The following is an 18,951-nucleotide window of genomic DNA, read 5'->3' on the forward strand; positions in this document are numbered from 1 at the left end:
GATAAATCTTCCCCTGTACAGAGTGTATTAGGAGGTGTAAAATGGCTGTTTTTCACCTGAGAATATGCCAGTATACATCTGTTGACAGTAGTTTATTATTTTATTCTTAGTCATAATCATTAACTGCCATACAAAATGGTATATAGCACTTGTGTCTGTTTTTGTGTTATGTTTTTGTTGTTTTCTTGTTGATAGGAACACTCCAAAATACTTGTAATCCGCAAGCAAAGCTCTAAATTGCATAAAAGATTAATAAAACTAAAATGTGCATAAAATTCCCCAAAAAGAAAATATAAAAAGTTGAAAGTCTTCGCTTCTAAAACAAGTCTATTTTTGAGCCTCCACCTACACTGTGTGGAAAGAGGCGACATTGCAGATATGCTGCACATTTTTGGAATGGATTTTTTCATCTCATCTACTTTATTGTTATCCCTTTCACAACCTGGGGTCATTGATGCATCAATGCCCAGGTTTCGTTTTAGGACATCAGCTTATGGGATCATAATGATCCCATAAGTTGATGTCCCTATATCTGCCTCCTCTCCTCTATCCCCTTGCCGCTGTGACAATCTTGTGACCGGAAGCCGGAGGCTTCCATGGCTACCATTGGGGCTCTGCGATCACTTTGCAGAGCCTCAATGGACACCGGACAGAGAATTCTCCCTCTGTAGAGGGAGAATTCTCTATCTGGAGCCCTATAGATGCTGCGGTCGTGCTGACCTCAGTATCTATAGGGATAACTCTCAGCATCGGAGCGCGGCTCCGGTGCTGACAGTTGCAGCGGGTCCCCGGCTATCACTGATAGCCGGGACCCGCCGCGGATGACACGGGCGCAGCTTCTACGCCTGTATCATACTGCAGCGTAAATTAACGTAACTGCAGCGATGTTAATTTACAGTGCATCGGCAGGAGAAGGTTAAGTGTTATCCAGGATTCGAAAAAGCAGAGCTACTTTCTCACAAAACAGCTCCCCCTTCTTTCCTTAGGCTGTGGGTGGTATTCCAATTCAGCTCCTTTCACTTCCATGGAGCTGAGCTACCCACACCCAAACGGGAGACAAGAATAGTGCTGTTTCTAGAAGAAAGTGGCCATGTTTTTCTAATCCTGGATAACCCCTTTATCCGTAAATGCTGCCATTTTTTCTATGCAGAAGACTAGAAGTATATCTTGTCTAACCCCACCACCATCATATTAAATGGCAGTAAAAAAAATTCTTCTGATACTGATGAAATACTTATTTGAGAGTCTTAAGGGTCCATTTACACAGAAAGATTATCTGACAGATTAGGTGACAAAGATTTGAAGCCAAAGCCAGAAACAGACTATAAACAGAGATCAGGTCATAAAGGAAAGACTGAGATTTCTCCTCTTTTCAAATCCATTCCTGGCTTTGGCTACAAATCTTTCTGTGTAAATGGACCCTAAACCAGGGAGGGGAAACCTTTGACCCTCAAGCTGTTGCAAAACTACAATTCCCATCATGCCTGGGCAGCCAAAGCTAAAGCTTGATGGGAATTGTAGTTTTACAACAGCTGGAGGGACGAAGGTTCCCCCTCCCTGGTCTAAGACATGATGATATTAGTTCAGGCATGTTGCCCTTCCATATCCATTGTCTTGGTTCTCCGTCATTCCATTTAGCATAGTGTTTACATAGATAAGTACACATACATCGCCAGATACACAAACAGGCACAAGTTTATTTAATTGCACTCCTCATATGTCAAGAAGTATTGCCGCTAAATGTGGTAAACACTTCTGGTTTTGTTATTTCAAATTTACAAAAGGAAAAAAACTAAGGAAGATGTTGTTGTCCTCCCGCTGGCAGCGAGCGAGCGAGCGCGAAGTGGAGAGCAGCTGCAAGCAATCTTGTGTGAAGGCATCCTTCACATGTTCCACTTTTTTTGAGAGACTGCCTCAAACAATGCGGTTAGCTCAGCTGTAGATTTGATCCCTCTGGCACACCCACTCTTTGGCCTTAGATGACCAGGGGAAATGATCACTGAGAACTCCATAGAAATATACATTTTCTATACTGAGAAATATAGTGCGCTCCAAGTATTTAAGGAGACTAGATAACCCAGGGAAATCCGGATGGATATAAACGCATAAGACATTTACATAAATGTCTGCACAGAAGTAATGTTTACGAGTAGTGTTTTTTTTATTAGTTTTATAAAAATTGAGGTCACGAAAAGTACCAAAGGAGGAAAAAAAAAACTTCCCTTAAAGTGCAAGTGTGAACTTGGACTGTTATTAAATCTGCAATATCAGTGTATTAGGGATGCATGTTGTAAAATAAAACACACATATATATATATATATATATATATATATATATATATATATAGTATCGGCCCATCCTAAGTGAGTGACAGAACAGAATTCAGAGTTCCTGCCATTATGATTCATTATGATACTGAGAGCTCCGAAATTGTTTAAATCTTTGTACAACTGTACTGACAAGCTGTGTCAGTACAGTAGCACAAAGTTTAAAACAGAATCAGATCTCTCAGTATCAGGCTATGTTCATACAATGTAAGAGACCGGTCTCAGAAATAATCATCCCCGCCGGTACTGCAGTACCAGCCGGATGATCTTTAGCTCTGCAGAGCTCTGATGCAGAAGCATCCGTGCGCGCCCGCATCAGAACTCCCCACAGCACACTATGAAGTGTGTGGCCGAAGCCACTTGCTCCACAGCGTGCACTGACAGGGTTTTCATTGAATAGCGTCTGCAGAAAACTGACATGTCAGTTGTTTGCGGTGCCGCTAGGGATCCCGGCCGGAGCCTATACTATGTGTATACACTCCAGCCGGGATCCCATAGACGGTAAGGTAATATACGTAGTGTGAACATATGATGATGATGATGTACACTTCTTGTTGTATGTGACTGCTAAGGCCATTGACTGACTGCAGTGTCCCATAGACAGTATACAGGGACATCATCAGGGCCCCTTAGCTAGGGGCTCCAGAGTGGCACTGGGGCTGGTCCAGGGACAAGCAGGAGTTCATTTTATTATTATTTTTTTTTTATTTCTTCTAAGTTTATTATTACTACTACTACTACTACTACTACTACTACTACTACTACTACTACTACTACTACTACTACTACTACTATTATTATTATTATTATTATTATTATCCTGGACAACCATAGGCTGTATCCCAGTTTTCCAGGCTGTCTTCCCGCTGTATCCACCCTCTGCACGGAGGTTTAAGACAGCAGGAATCATTTCCGAGAGTCCCGGTTCGTATGAACCTGAACCTCGGTAGGTTCGGACCATCCCTAATCGGGGACTATAACTGTAAAAATCAGCAAACAAAAAGAATGAAGAATAATACACATAGCGTAAAGACAACAAGTAATGGATTGAACATAAATGGTGAACATAAAAAGAAAAAAAAACATGCTCACAACAGAAGTGAGCTTACATAGCATGTCCTTATACCAAATCATCCGTACTATCATGTGTACACCACATGTGTAAACAGAACTGTAACTTGTACAGTATACTTACCACCAGGCATTACTGTCCCAACATCTTGCACGGTGAGTACAGATAGTTTTTCTTCAGAGTCCACCCTGATGACTCCATGGGTGAGTCCTTGCATTGATAATACCCCTCTTCCTGGAGGCTGGTTGCTGTCGTCAGTCGGCCTGTAATAAATGAACAAAAGCAAGAAAATATATAAATTTATATACTACCAAAGCGACATGTAAGTTTGTATAGGAGTTGTATAAACAATAGAGTTTTATAAAAATTGCATTAGATAGATCATTGTACATAAAAAGAAAAAAAGGAAACACAGTGGCGCTGCATGTGCAGGCGGATTAACCCTGTGAGATGTGTATGTGTAAATTCACACAAATGCACACTCACCTTGTTAGGTCGTACGTATTAGGCACGACTCTAATGTAGGCTTGTAGGTATATAAGGAGGGCTGCTGCCTTCCACCTTCCGATATCCCTGGATGTGGGATCAGGACTGAAATCCAAATGACCTTACAACAATGGTGAATTCCTTGGCGCTCAAACCTCCAGGCACAGTCACTCCACTTCAATCAAGATGCAGAGATTTCCAGTATTTTTGCCAACCAGATGTGTTCTTTATTGCTACGCGTTTCAAGGGTTAACCACCCTCTTCATCAGGCATAATTAAGTACATTACACACTAGTATTTATACATAAACTAAAATGATTGACCCGGAAGGATTTCCCTGTTTCAAGGTGTCATCATGACATCACTTCCCATCTGCTAATCAGACTGAAGTCCTATTAAAATAACAACAACATTAAAATAATGTTGTTGTTATTTTAATAGGACTTCAGTCTGATTAGCAGATGGGAAGTGATGTCATGATGACACCTTGAAACAGGGAAATCCTTCCGGGTCAATCATTTTAGTTTATGTATAAATACTAGTGTGTAATGTACTTAATTATGCCTGATGAAGAGGGTGGTTAACCCTTGAAACGCGTAGCAATAAAGAACACATCTGGTTGGCAAAAATACTGGAAATCTCTGCATCTTGATTGAAGTGGAGTGACTGTGCCTGGAGGTTTGAGCGCCAAGGAATCCACCATTGTTGTAAGGTCATTTGGATTAGATAGATCATGGCTGATCAAAAAAAAAAAAAACACCAGCCAACAGCCATATACATTATAGTCCATAATAACTACCTGGCACCAGCTTATGATCTTAAAACTTTACTATATATATATATATATATATATATATATATATATATATATATACACACATACATATTTAAGCAAAAATGAGGTGTGTACAGTATGTTGCCTTGTGCTGAACAATGCTACAGGCAGAGGAGCACACAGGGAGTGAATATAGCAGCTCCTGCAGACTGTTTTGCAGTGCTATGCAATGTTCTGCAGCAGCTCTAGACTGAGAACTAGCGGTGCTATGGGAGGGGAGTAGGCAGGATGGGAGGGCTGTGATGGAGAGCTGGGAGAAAGAAATGCACACAAATAATTATAATAATGGATTTTTGGTAGCTTCAGAACTGGGGCAAACAGGTAAGCAATGCTCTATGTTCTGCAGCATTTGTTTTACCTACTGTTGGAGTACCCCTGTAAACTTTCACCCCAATAAAAAGAGGGAGCCGTAATAAAAGCCAACACACATCTGCAAGCAAAAGATTACCAGGAAAGGTTCCATAATATTTAATTACGGAATGAGTTTTTGCGGGAAACCTGCTGGATCTTTGATCTGTGATCTCCGATTGCTACTTTATACTGGAACCACGCAGGCTTTGAATAATTCACAGTAAAAACTCACTAAATATAGCTTCATTTTGTATTTTTACAAATAAATTCCTGAAAAGACATTAACGGCATCCCAACACTCCACTTTATTAGACATTTAAATCACAAAGACGTTTCCTCTCCCGATGATTCTCCTCTGTTGCCCCCCAGGGTTGGTTAGAACGTTACAATATGTGTCAATGGAATAACATAAAAAAACAAGGGTGTATAGCAATAAATCAGACATACTGAAGAACAGGCTGCTCCCCTTTCTTGTGTACTTATTGTGTGTGGTTCCTTCTTTCTTCTTCGAGGAATATGACTGTACAAAGTATTCCACAGATGGAGTCTCAGACTCATATTACTATGATTAGTACTGCATGAATCTTATGACACTCTCTGTAATCGGATATCACCTTCACTGCAGTGGTAAATAATCCTTATGATCATTATTAACAGCCAACATTATCAAACGTTTTTTTTTCAATCTAAAAAAGACGTTGTGACATGTCTGTCTTTTTCTACATTTGTTGGGCAGTCTTATTCATGGTGACAGTGACTACCTCAAATCCCATAGGAATAAAATATTTGGGCTAATGATACTTATCCTTAAATTCGAGAGTCAATTTTGAAAGGATATTCGTGGACGGTAATTCCTATAGCTGGGCCGACAGACATTCCCAATGCGCCACTTTTCAAGAGTGAAGTGATAGGACTGGCCATTAAATTCAACCCTTATTAATGTAACTTAGCAGCCTGCCTACACATAGAATAGGGGATCTATATCAGATCACTAAGGATCCCACCAGGACAACCAAGAAGGGGGAAACCCACAAAGCCCATTCTATACAAATAATAGTACAGGACTACTATATAAAATTGTGAACTAAAACTATTTACATGGAAATCAGAGTTAGGCTATGTTCACACTAGTGTACAAGAACAGACGATTAAAACAACGAACGTTCTTATCAGAAAAAAATGAGCATCGTTGAAGTCAATTGAACCAACGTCCGTTATTTACACTGCCGTTGTTCAATATGGCCGCACAAAAAACGTACCTGTCAATTATTTGCGGCTGTGTGGCTGTCATGTCGGACGTAGTGTGCCTGGAAATCAATGGTTAATTGATTTCCAGGCACACCCATATGGCGGCTGGATTTAAATGATGGCTGATTTTGAAATAATGTTCCTCCAGACAATGCAGTATCAGCTGGATGAACATAAAAAAACAAAGGCCCTTGTCTGACACTGCCAACAACGGCTACGTCGAATAATGACCATTGTTTTACATAGTGTGAACACAACCTGTCATTAAAAAAACTTTTGACAATTCATCAGACATGTCAAAAGTTATTGATTACAGCGAGTCTCACAGCTTAGACCCATTGCAATCAGGAAATATAGCCGAGAAGAAGCAGCATGATCCACTCCCCGGATAGCCACTAATTCCGACTATGTAGTCTCATAGATTTACATGGTCATAATAAGCTGTTACGGAGATACAGCAGGGGAGTGGTTGACTCTTCCTGGCTATATGACAGTTATATCTCCTTATGACATATCAAAAGTTATTGATCACAGCGGGTCTCACTGCTGAGACCCATTGTAATCAGGAGATATAGCCTTGAAAAGAGAGCAAAGTAGCAGCATGATCCACTCCCCAGATGGCCACTAATTCCGACTATGTAGTCTCATAGATTTACATGGTCGGGATAAGATACAGCTGGGGGTTGACTCTTTCCGGTAATATCTCCCGATGACAGCTATATCTCCTGATGGCTATTTTTGATGACAGGTACTCTATTATAATAATCTTTACAAAATACATAGTAGAATTTATAAGGCTAAAAATAGACATATGTCTAGTTCATGCAGTGTTGATCCAGAGGAATTGGAAAAAAAAAACACACATAAAGAAGAGACCAATTTTCCTTATCTAAGGCAAAAACATTCCATACTCCATGATTGTACTTGATAAGGGCTACGTTTTACAATGACATTGTAACCACCCATAGCAGCCACACATAGTACCACTTGCCTTGCCGTCAGAGGCTTATTAATAAGCATCTGCATCCAGCCTGCCAGGTTTGTATAGTATAAAGTACAAATTGCCATTCAGCGGCAATATAGAATGTATCCATAGAACCGCAGTCTATGTCATATACCCTACTGGCTCAGTGAAGCAGTCAACTCAGTCAGACAGAAATGTCACAGCGATTTTCAAGGATGAGATGAGACACCACTCCATCCGGCTTCACTCCAAGACGCAAATAGGAAGATAATGCAATTCAGTCTGGGTTATGAATGACAATTACATGCAAAACATATCAAGTTACTTAAATAGCCCAGGCAAATGTAGCAGGAAAAAGCATTCAGCATCTTTGTAGGTCTCCCGAGGTTCTGCTGTGTAATTTTTATCCAGTGCGCCAGGCGCTTCCATTCGCGACTAATTATTTGCGCTCTTCTAACGGGTCATATGACACAAGCTAATTCGGGAAGCAATATGGTCTCATGCTAAAGCTTTTTTCTTGAAAAACCTGCAGTGATAAATCTCAATTAAAGGTTAATGCAAGAGCCGGGCGCTGTGGAACGGCAGAGATCTCGGAAACTGAAAGCCTTCGGGCGTCAATAGAAAAAGACAATATGAAGAAATGTGAGAGACAGATCTGGCAGCGATGACATCTGTGCTGACAGGCGCCGTCATGGAGGAGCGCCATGAACGCCGGCGTGAGAAATTCCATTTGAGAGGAAGATTATGTTGTATATGACGAAAACGCCTCATCTCTTGAGGGTAGACATAGTCCTGTTCACCTCCACTAGTTCACTCTCTATATCTGTATAGAAAACGGAGCCCTGCATTCCCAATGACTGTATTAATGGGGTCTATCAACCATAAAATAGATACTAGATTGCCTGTGTCTTCACATTGGTTCCTCTAGAAAGTTTCTACCCCTGGGACTTGCATTGTATTTTCATACAACAGACTCTTTGTAATTAAAATTTTAACTAGGGATGACTATTGGGCCACTGAATGCTCTTCTATGAGGATACAAGAAAGAAAAATAAAATGACAGCTATCTACCCTAGTGGTATAAATTATAAAATTATAAATTAATTGTATCACCTAGATTGAATTTTACTAAAAAGATCCAGATCTAAAATTTTCAACAAAGAACAGTTGATACAAACAAAAGAGACTGGAGGGCATTGATTTTTATGGAAAGGTTTTCTAGGCATGCTCTGTGACCAGTGCAGAGTTCTTTGTCTAGGGAGGGGAGGATGAGAACTATGCTTGTGTCACCTTTGACTATAATCCTGCTGGTACTGGTAAGTAGAGACTACTGAGAAGTTTTCTTTACAGAACATTAAGTGCTATGTTTATGGTGAAATGGAAAATTAGAATAAAATACCCCAACAAATTCAATCAAATATTCCCTTTAACTATTAAAATATCAAAATAAAAAGATACAAAACTAAAATCAATCACCAGGTCACAGAACGGCCGGTCTCTCACATAGTGTGAACATAGCCTAATACTTTATTTCCCCTGTGGAGGCATTGTAGAGATACTAAACACTTACGGGAGGACACTCAATACTTCATAAGGTAAAACACATATTTGTGTTCGTATTATAGTCACAAGTCCCAGCGTGACTGCAGGACCCAGTATGAACCTAGTCTAACAAGTAGGGATTGCCCAAAGTGAACAAGCAGGTCAAGAATCGTTTAAATGATGTTAGAGGGTACCTATCATTTGACGAACTTCTGATTGTGTCAGAAGTTTTAGGCTTTCAGGTTACGGTGATAAGATCCTCACAATCACTAAAACAAAGCACAGAAACTGAGAAGGTGCATGCAGTTTACAGACAGTCTATAAGACGTTCTATAAATTTGTACACAGAAGGCATGGCCAAAACAAGCAGAAGCAAAGGAACACTATGGGGGGGCATACGCCTCCCGTGCGCCTCACTCGCCCGATGGGCGGGCTGGCCGAGCTTCGGGGGGCAGGCGCAAATCATGGAAGCAGGTGAAGATTTGGTACTCCAGGCACAGATTCGGACGCCCAGCCGGCCGGATTTACTAAGGCGTGCGCCTCTTAGTGAAACCTGCCGCAAAAAAGGGGCAGAGCTTAATATAAGACCGGCGTACTTGTTTGCTTTGCTCAGCACTTTGCCCCTTCCTTTTAGTAATCAGCACCCGGAACCCCAAAGCTCAAAACCCTCGTCATGCTACTGTGATAGAAACTTTTCAATTTTAACCCTAACCACAAAGCAAGGTAAGGGCTAATAAAAACAACAAATATCAGTTTGCAATGGGGTTGAAAAAAATGTATTCCCCTTTTTTTTACATGTTATTTGCCCGAGACCACTAGGGTTTCTCTGGACCACCAGGGATGTAAAAAAAACAAAAAAACAAAACCATAGTAAAAAATGAAGATAATAAGGGTTGAGAGGTCAGAGAATATCAAGAAATTACAGTATTTTCCTGCGAATAAGACTACTTTTTAAGGGTGCCTTCACACCTACCGTATCGCAGTAGAAAATCCGCTGCGGATCCGCAGCAGATCCGCAGCAGATTTAACTAAATGAATGAACACAGCATTAAATACGCACTGTCAAATCCGCTGCGGATCCGCAGCAGATTTGTAAGTGCGGATTTGATGCTGTGTTCATTCATTTAGTTAAATCTGCTGCGGATCTGCTGCGGATCCGCAGCGGATTTTCTGCTGCGATACGGTAGGTGTGAAGGCACCCTAACCCAGGAAAATCTTCTCAAAAGTCAGGGGTCATCTTTTAGGGTGGGTGCTGAAAAACTTTGGACAGGAGAATCCGCGTTAGCCGCATACGGTGGGTTTGAAAAAGGTCACATCCCTGTCGTATGCGGCGACTGTATGAATGGCAGAGCAAGCTGTAGGCGTCCGGGATATGTAAAAAGGATACAGTAGCGTGGTGCTGTGCCCAGAAAAACACACCTCTTCCATCCATCTGGTCCGCCCTGGTATCCTACCGGTATTACTGTACCTCCTTCTCTGCCACTCAGATCTCGCTGCTGTCTGATGTTTTTTATTAAATTTTATATGGTGTGCGTTGGAAGAGGGGTAGTCTTATACAGTGAGTATATTCCAAACCCTATATTTTAACTGGAAAAGTTGGGGTTGTCTTATACACCCAGACTTATACGCCGGAAAATACGGTATCATATGTTTAGCTAAAAGTGTCTAGAAGGGACCAAAACCTTCTGTTACCAATAAGAGTAAGTGGTCATCTTTATTAAAGTCCATTACAATGCTGCCCCCAGCCTATCCCACACATATAATAGCTATAACTACTAGACTATACACACACCTTCTTTAGACTTGATCTGTTTTAAACAAAAACCTCAGCAAACAAACCATTCAAATCCAATGTGTGTCTGAAATAAAGCAGCGTATTACTTTACAATAATCCCTTTACGATACTGCCGTAATGTTTTTTTAAGTGGTTGCCATTGTTGTCTCTGGATGAAACATTTCCATTATTCTATAAAACACTAAGAAACCAATTCAGCAGCCATTGGAGCAGTATAGCCAAGTGCTTTATACTTTCTTGGAATGTAAATTAAGCCCCGGTAAATGAAATGGTTTTGGGGGTTTTATTATGAAGTGCAATAAAATTTGTACTTTGTGTTTTATTCTGTATTTTATACAGTACTGAGAGTTTTATTTGTGCTGGTAAAAAATACTTGTGGAGTTGGTATAGCTGTGAACAAATAGGCGATATGAAGAGGATAATGAGAGTAACAGTCATCATTGTTACCACCATCATTATTGTCAGGACTACTATCTTCACCATCATCATCATCATTACCACCACCATCATCTTCCTCAACATCACCATCCTTATTGTCAGCACCACCTTCATCCAAATCAACATCACCATGTTTATTGTCAGCACCACCATCATCATCATTGTCCCCATCTTCATTGTCAGCCCCACCTTCATCATCCCCATCAATATGACCATCTTCATTGTCAGCACCACTATCATCATCATCCCCATCAACATCACCATCTTCATTATAAGTATTACCATCATTATCCAAATCACCATCTCCATTGTCAGCACCATCCCCATCAACATCACCATGTTCATTATCATCACCACCACCACCATCATCATCCAAACTAACATCATAAAGTTCAAAGTCAGCACCACCACCACCATCATCATTCCTATCAAGAATACAAGCTTCATTGTCAGCAAGCACCACCACCATCATCTCTATCATCTCCATCCTCATTGTCAGCACCACCATCATCCTAATCAACATCACTATCTTCATTGTCAGCACCACCACCATTATCATCACCATGACCATCATCACCATTAAAATCATTATTGTCAGTACCACCATCATCTGGCCTATCAGAGGAGTTCTGTACTATAAATGACGCATGATAGTTGTGAGCCCAATTACAGATTTTGCATTGAGGCCCATAATTAACCCCATATTGTCCCAGTGGATCTTGACCAAAAAAAAAGTAACTTTTCCCCTATAAACAAGGTACGGCATGTGACCCAGAGCTCTATTCATTCTAAAGGAGTACACCGGAAGAGTGCTGCTTTTTTTTCGGTGGCTCCATAGGACTATCATTCAGTCAATTTTCATTTTTCGTTTTATTTTTTCCTCCTCGCCTTCTAAGAGCTAGGCTTGTTATTTTCAGGAACAAGTGTACTTTGCAATGGCACCTTTCACTCTACTAGAAAATATATGACCAAACCCCCAAAATATTATTCATGGGGTGGAATTGGAAAGAAAATGCATCTTTGCAAATTTTGGGAAAGTTCCCATGTTTACATAAAACACTTTACAGTATAACCGGCATGATATCTTTATTCTATACGTCAGTCTGAATAAGACAAGGTAGGTTCTATGAGAAGGTCACCGATTGAACTGCACGGAGGTCAGTATTCTTCCTCCGGCAGTCAGGGAACATGATCGGGACCCCGGGACTCTTGACAGTTCCTGGAACAGATGAATCCCGGCACAGGCATAATAGATTATGCTTGTTTTATTAAAGTGGTTCCAGCAGGTACATAGAGGAGCTGATGAAGGCCATAGGCCGAAATGCTTTAATAAAACAAGTATAATCTATTATGCCTGTGCCGGGATTCATCTGTTCCATTGCCTGGGACTTCTTCCCACCATGAGCACCACTGACTGAACAGAGTGCAGTCTCCTGCCAAACCTCCAGACAGTTCCTGACACGGACAAAGGTGGCAGCAGAGGGCACTGTGCCAGACTGGAAAGAATACACCCGTCCGGGAAGACTGAAGATTTTTAAATGGAAGTCAATTACAAAATTACAGTATAAAACTTCCTGGCACTAGTAGATTTGAAAGAAAAATAATTTAGCTGGAGTTTTCCTTTAAGCCTCTGGATTTCAATAAAATGCCTTTAGTTAAGAAAGTGGATATTCCATCAATACTTTAAATAAACATTACCTCCTTATGGCTACAGTAAGAGCCTCTGGTGAACTGGCACAAGGACAAATGACTTCTTGCCGCAGGCCTTTGCTTTGGAAGACATTGAGGAAAGCGTCACAAGAAGAAATAGACCCTGGGGAGAGAGAACAAGAAGAGGATGTGATAACAAATGGGCAGGAAATACAGCACTTGGACAAGATGATATAGAACTCTTTAAAGAGCAGTGAGGACATTCAGAACAGCTCATCTTCAGACGTGTCCCGTGGCATTAAAACACCACGAGAGATAAACTGTAAACCAGCGGCTCATTTGTCTCTGTCCATCTCGTACGAGCCAAGCTGCCAACTCACTTCACGTACCAGTTATAAGGACAAAGCACAAGGCTTGAGAATAAAACTCATGAGATGATATAATATAGCTTCAAAAGTCACACTCATTTTAGGGGAATAGTACAACACAACTTTAAAGACCTTAGAGGGTCCAAAATGGAATGGGACCAAGTCGACATCATAAACCATCAAGGCCACAGGTCATGTGGCTTCCAGTATAAACAACTGGATCTCCATGTGACGTGTCCATCCATAAATGATCAATAAATTCTTCTGCCGTCTTTATCCCTCTTTAGATATTTTGGGGTTGGCTCCGGGCATTGTAGGCCCTTGGGTAAAACAGGTCACAGTGGGAACCCTACTTACCACAACCTAAGCTTAACAGGTTGTTTAACCAAGCCAGAATAGTCCCTAATGCCCATTGGGCTCTGGCACCTTCCTGGTTACTCATGTTGGCCATTCACATCACTTTTATGAAGTCCAGCACTGGTATACTGGTCTGTTCAGCCTTTTAAAGTGAATGGGTCAGCCATGGTATCCCGTTATATGCAGGTGACGTTAACACCCAAAATTTGATGTGAATGGGGCCTTAGGCTGGATTCAGCTATGTCCCGTCACCCGGCACTGTCCCAGATAGAAATGGATGAAAACACTGACTGCTACATGCTGGATCTTTTGCATCTTACACCCCATTCAATGTCTCATAGGCTGAACTGAGGCATGATAGTGAACCTGACGGCTATCTGTCATACTTGTCATCAAGCGTGGATGCGTTGGCCACTTTATAGTAAAATTGTTCAGTGTCCAGTATTAGTAAGTGTACTCACAGTATACTGACAGCAGCTCCCTGTGTACCTCATAGAGCTAAACCAGACTCCCCTCCTCCCAGCTGTAGTGTCCTACATACAGTAGTACCTGCAGGCCTTCTATTGACTACCAATGATAAATATACTGTAAATGAAAACAAATGACTTGGACTATACTTACAAGGATTCGCTCCGTCAGCCACAATCAACATGCGTAATGAGGAAAGGTTGATGTCTCTCTGATCCCGATGTGCAACCAGGGCCCAGTGCATGTCCCTTGACTTCACACATGCAACTTTTGCTTTACGAGGAAAGAAGGAAAAAAGGCAAGTCAAGATATGAAGGTTAATGTAAAAATCACTAAACTGCAACCCCGACTACCAGACCATTTCATCTTGAGGAATCATTAAAGACCCTGATAGACATCTGTGGGAACTGATAGGGCTGCATACAAAAGGTATGTAACATAATAGGAGAAAAACTGAATTTTTGATTAGTTAAAGGGGTTATGCAGAATTAGAAAACATATCTGCTTTGTTCCAGGAATAGCCCCCTCTTGTGCTCAGTTTGGGTGTGGGTTTTGCAGTTCAGTTCCATTAAAGAGAGAAGAGCCAAATTGTAATACCACAAACAACCTGAGAGCAGGGGTAGTGCTGTTTCAAGGGATACTCCATGAAAAAAAATCTATTTTTTAAATCAACTGGTGTCAGAAAGGTATACGAATCTGTGAATTACTTTTATTTAAAAATATCAAGCTTTCCAGTACTTTTCAGCTGCTGTATGTCCAGCGGGAAGTGGTGTATTCTTTCCAGTCTGATATTGTGCTCTCTGCTGCCACCTCTGTCTGTGACAGGAACTGAGGTTTTTGATGGGGATTTGCTACTGCTGTGGACAGTTCCTGACATGGACAGAGGTGGCAGCAGAGAGCACTGTGTCAGACTGGAAAGAATAAACCACTTCCTGCAGGACATACAACAGCTGATAAGTAGTAGTAGGCAAGTACTGGGGATTTTTTAATAGCAGTAATATACAAATCTGTATAACTCTCTGACACAAGTTGATTTGAAAACAATTTTTTCCCCTTTAAGAAATGCCCTATGGCATTTCGGCCTTCACAATATGCCACGTGTGGGATCAATGACGGATACCACTGACTTACAATAGGTTCTTCTAATGTCCATTAGAGGCAGCAAATGTCGAATCAGGTTTGTTCTAAGTGACACTTGTACCGAACATCGGAAAAGCAAAGTTCCTATTTACCTTTGTACTGGCAAACTTTCTGTATCCACGACAAGGGATTGACTTTCATGAGCGAGTACGGGATGCTGATCACATGCATCATGTTCATGACACTCTGAAATCAAAACACAGCGATCCCTGATTAGGAGACGAGAAGGAAACAATCTTCCGGGATAATTAATCCGCACAAACAGCAGCGGCGCTAATTTCCCAATTTAATTTTCGCCTTCTTTCGGCATTTTCACGAGAACACTTAAAGTTAATGTTCATAATAATTTAGAAACATGAACATTTTACAGTGTTGTAAAAAGACTCTGCGCATAAACTGCGAAAATATAGGATACAGCCCAGTTATCAGCGATCAAGCCTTACAAATATGCTTGCATTACTAAATAGGACTAATCCTTTCAATAGTATTGTATAGAGTTTATGGTATATGGCTCGTCCGGGAATAAAATATAGGCGAAACATGCAGTGCAATAATCTGATTGACTGATTTAAAGGGGTTAGCCACTTTATAGTAAAATAGTTCAGTGTACAGTAATAGTAAGTGTACTCACTGTACATACTGACAGCAGCTCGCTGTGTACCTCATAGAGATAAAATCACACTCCCCTCCTCCAGACTGTGCTATCCTGCTCTGTGGTGAGTCTGTCCATAAGATGGCTGACATGAAGGAGCATGTGACCATTCCCCGCCCCCCAGTGTCCATCATAGACATATATAGGCTCAGTGTTGGACTTGGGGTGAGGCATAGTCACATGCCCCTCTATGTCGGTCATAATATGGACAGACTCACCACAGAGCAGGACAGCCCAGCCTGGAGGAGGGGAGTCTGATTTTAGCTCTATGAGGTACACAGGGAGCTGCTGTCAGTATATACAGTGAGTACACTTACTAATACTGTACACTGAACTGTTAAACTATAAAGTGGCCAACCCACTTGTGTGACCCACTATCGCCATGTAATCTTAATGGCCATGCCCATTTAAATGGGCTGTTCTGGTGATATCAAGTCACTGCGTGTGTCTAGGATCAGTAGGGTCTGATATTAGGTACCCCAACAATCAAGGGGAAAAAAAATGAACTTAGAGTAAGGGTGGTATTACATAGGCCGATTTTTCGGCGATAAACAATCTCAAACGAATGCTATGACAAACAATCTTAAAATGTTCACCCTATTACACAGGACGATGATCGTTACTTATGGTCATTCTTGCGCTCGTCCTTATCTGGCTGATAGACCAGGGAATGACCGAACGATTTGTTATTACACCAAAAGATGTTGGAACACTTTGTGAACGTTTAACGATCAAAATAAGTCCAGATTCTATGGGCCGTATTACACGGGACGATTATCGTTCGAAAAATCGTTAGATTGTTCGGATTTAAACAATAATTATTTTGTGTAACAGTAGGCAACGATTAAACGACCAGAGAGAAATCAGGAAAGGACGAGTGCCAGAACGACTGTAAGTAACGATCATCATCCTGTTTAATAGGGAGAACGATTTAAGATCCGTTGCCATAGCGGTCTTTTGAGATCATTTATCATTAATCGCACTCTGTTTAGCATAAAAAAATCTTAGCCGTATTATGCAACCATATTAGGTACAGCCCTTCCCCCTCCTCTGAATATCAGAATGAAGAAAGCACTCATTTTCATTAGGAAGTTTTTGATCTTCATGATTGTCCTTTTTTTCAGCAATTTTCTTTAGTCCTCCTCTGGATCTACATAACGGACAAAGATGCTCGATTCTGTCCCTACATGAAGTTCATTGAATATCAAATGTCCTGTCAAGAGCCAAGTACAACTGGAGCATGCTCAAGTCTCAATCACTCTGCATTTGATTACCGGTGGCTGAAGAAGTTGGATGCAGCCCTAGGGTATCCAGGGAAACATATATATAGCCTAAGGCCTATGGCTCTATTCATGTTTTTCAGGCAGAACAACTGGGACTCGACCATGCCTACCATAAAGTGTTCGTAGATATTAAAGGTAAAAACACCAGCTTAAAAGTTCATGGTTTCTCTTGGTGTCACTGGTTCACCAGAAACCTGTACAAATGTTGTAAACCAAGGCCAAAGCATGTATGCTCATGTACCTTAATATTCTGATCGTTTCTTGGTAACAAAAATCTCATTAACAGCCAAAAGTTGAAGATGAACAGACAAGCCTCGGATCAAGTTAAAATTGTACCTGAAGATGGACCTATGGGCCTACAGCTTTGGTCTTCTCCATCAGCTTTCACTGTCACAAGATACAAAGTTATACCAGAGCGTATTTCATTTTTTTTTAGATGGGAAGAAGTTCTCTTTTAGATGCATCACCTGCTCTGTTTCTATCCGAAAAATCAATTCTCGTCAACAACACCAACAAAGCCATTAATAGCAAGAGAAATATTACCCAAAGCAACACCGAACACATATCAAAAACAACAGCTAAACTTTTGTTCCTGCAGATCACAAAGCTCAGCGCCCTCCTGGGGATCCTGCATCCGAGTCACCTTCACGCATCTACTAGGAATACATTTCCTTACTCAAATTAGATGGAAATGTGAGACGCTCAAGTCAAGCTGATGTTCAAAAAGGGCAAAGTAATGGAAAAAGGAAGAGCAGGTGGCGGATTTAAGAGCAGAGCACCTCTATCTGATCCGACTTAATCTTCACCCACAGAGCGCTTGTCATACAGGACATGAAAAAACAGATCAGAAAACTGATTAAGGGGACAATATCTATGAATAGTGAATCCTTCTTCCACCCCAACACTCTTTTGGCAGTAGCGGTTCCGATTGGTAACCTCTGAATGACAAGATCTCCTTCATACTGTTACAGCAAGAACAAGGGATAAGAAGAAGTAGCAATAAAAGACTTTTGGATAAATTACTGGGAAAATTTAAGGGGGGGGGGGGGGATACTGGAATGCGGGATTTTTGGGGGCCCATTCCTGCCCATCCCTGCAATACAATGGGCCTCCTGAACTGTCATCATACTACCAAGGGAGATGCCTACCCTGATGTATACTATGTACGGGGGGGGGGGGGGGGGGCGTAGGATCCTAGGTGAGATGCCTACCATGGGGGACACTATCTTCTGGGGCATACCAGGTGAGATACATATGCTATCTACAAGGCGGAGGGCTAGCTGGGCGAGTAGGGGGGCCCAATGAAAAGTTTGTTTTAGGGCTCAGTCCATTCTAGTTACGCCCCTGAGTATATGTCTGACAACGAGAAGCACTTTCCTTAGAGAAATGGATTAATGTCACCAGGTGGATCAAGCATTATATAGTGTCTGGAGACAATCCCTTCTAACCTGTCATCACTTTCACGGGTTAAGTCATCGGGATTTCTCCGGTGGCTTCTTCCTGCATAGCCAGCCTTGACTGATAAATCTCTACTAGTGTGAAGAGGAGAAGCCAAACAGTTCAGGTTCAGCACTGTTCTCTGTACCCAAACACTCGACATTTGACTCCCTGAGGCTGCAGAAGTTGGATGCCATAGGCTTTATCAATGTTTTCCATTTTTCAGGACCCCCTAGGGCAGCATCCGACCAATGGAGCCACAGGGAATCAAATGCCAAATGTTTTGGATTGGAGAACGTTACCGAACCCAAACAGTTCAGCCTCGACACACAATACAAATCTCTACCTATACCCAAACATGGATCTATCAATGAAGAATGGTGAGGAGGGGGTAAGCCACCAGAGACCACCCTGATGACTTGGTGCAGGCAACATGAAAGTGATGATAGGTTCCCATTAAAGAAGGCAATATCCGTAGTTGTACTGTCTATAAAGAAATAACACAAGAGTATCTAAGCTGTAGCGTTACCCTCCTAT

The 18,951-nt window shown here is 41.4% G+C and overlaps 1 protein-coding gene across 5 annotated transcripts in view; it reads right to left on the bottom strand.

The window, feature by feature from the left end:
• DIP2C (disco interacting protein 2 homolog C) overlaps positions 1-18,951 on the bottom strand; it is a 344,281-nt gene that overhangs the window by 86,315 nt on the left and 239,015 nt on the right. For all 5 annotated transcript variants that reach the window (XM_069958918.1, XM_069958921.1, XM_069958917.1 and 2 more), the window contains 4 exons: positions 15,135-15,228; positions 14,056-14,175; positions 12,758-12,872; positions 3,524-3,663 (listed from right to left, as the gene is read on the bottom strand). In XM_069958918.1, the coding sequence (XP_069815019.1) occupies positions 3,524-3,663; positions 12,758-12,872; positions 14,056-14,175; positions 15,135-15,228 (469 nt within the window). The remainder of the gene's footprint in view (positions 1-3,523; positions 3,664-12,757; positions 12,873-14,055; positions 14,176-15,134; positions 15,229-18,951) is intronic.

The sequence above is a fragment of the Dendropsophus ebraccatus genome, chromosome 2 (assembly GCF_027789765.1).
Source record: "Dendropsophus ebraccatus isolate aDenEbr1 chromosome 2, aDenEbr1.pat, whole genome shotgun sequence".
Classification (NCBI taxonomy): Eukaryota; Metazoa; Chordata; class Amphibia; order Anura; family Hylidae; genus Dendropsophus; species Dendropsophus ebraccatus.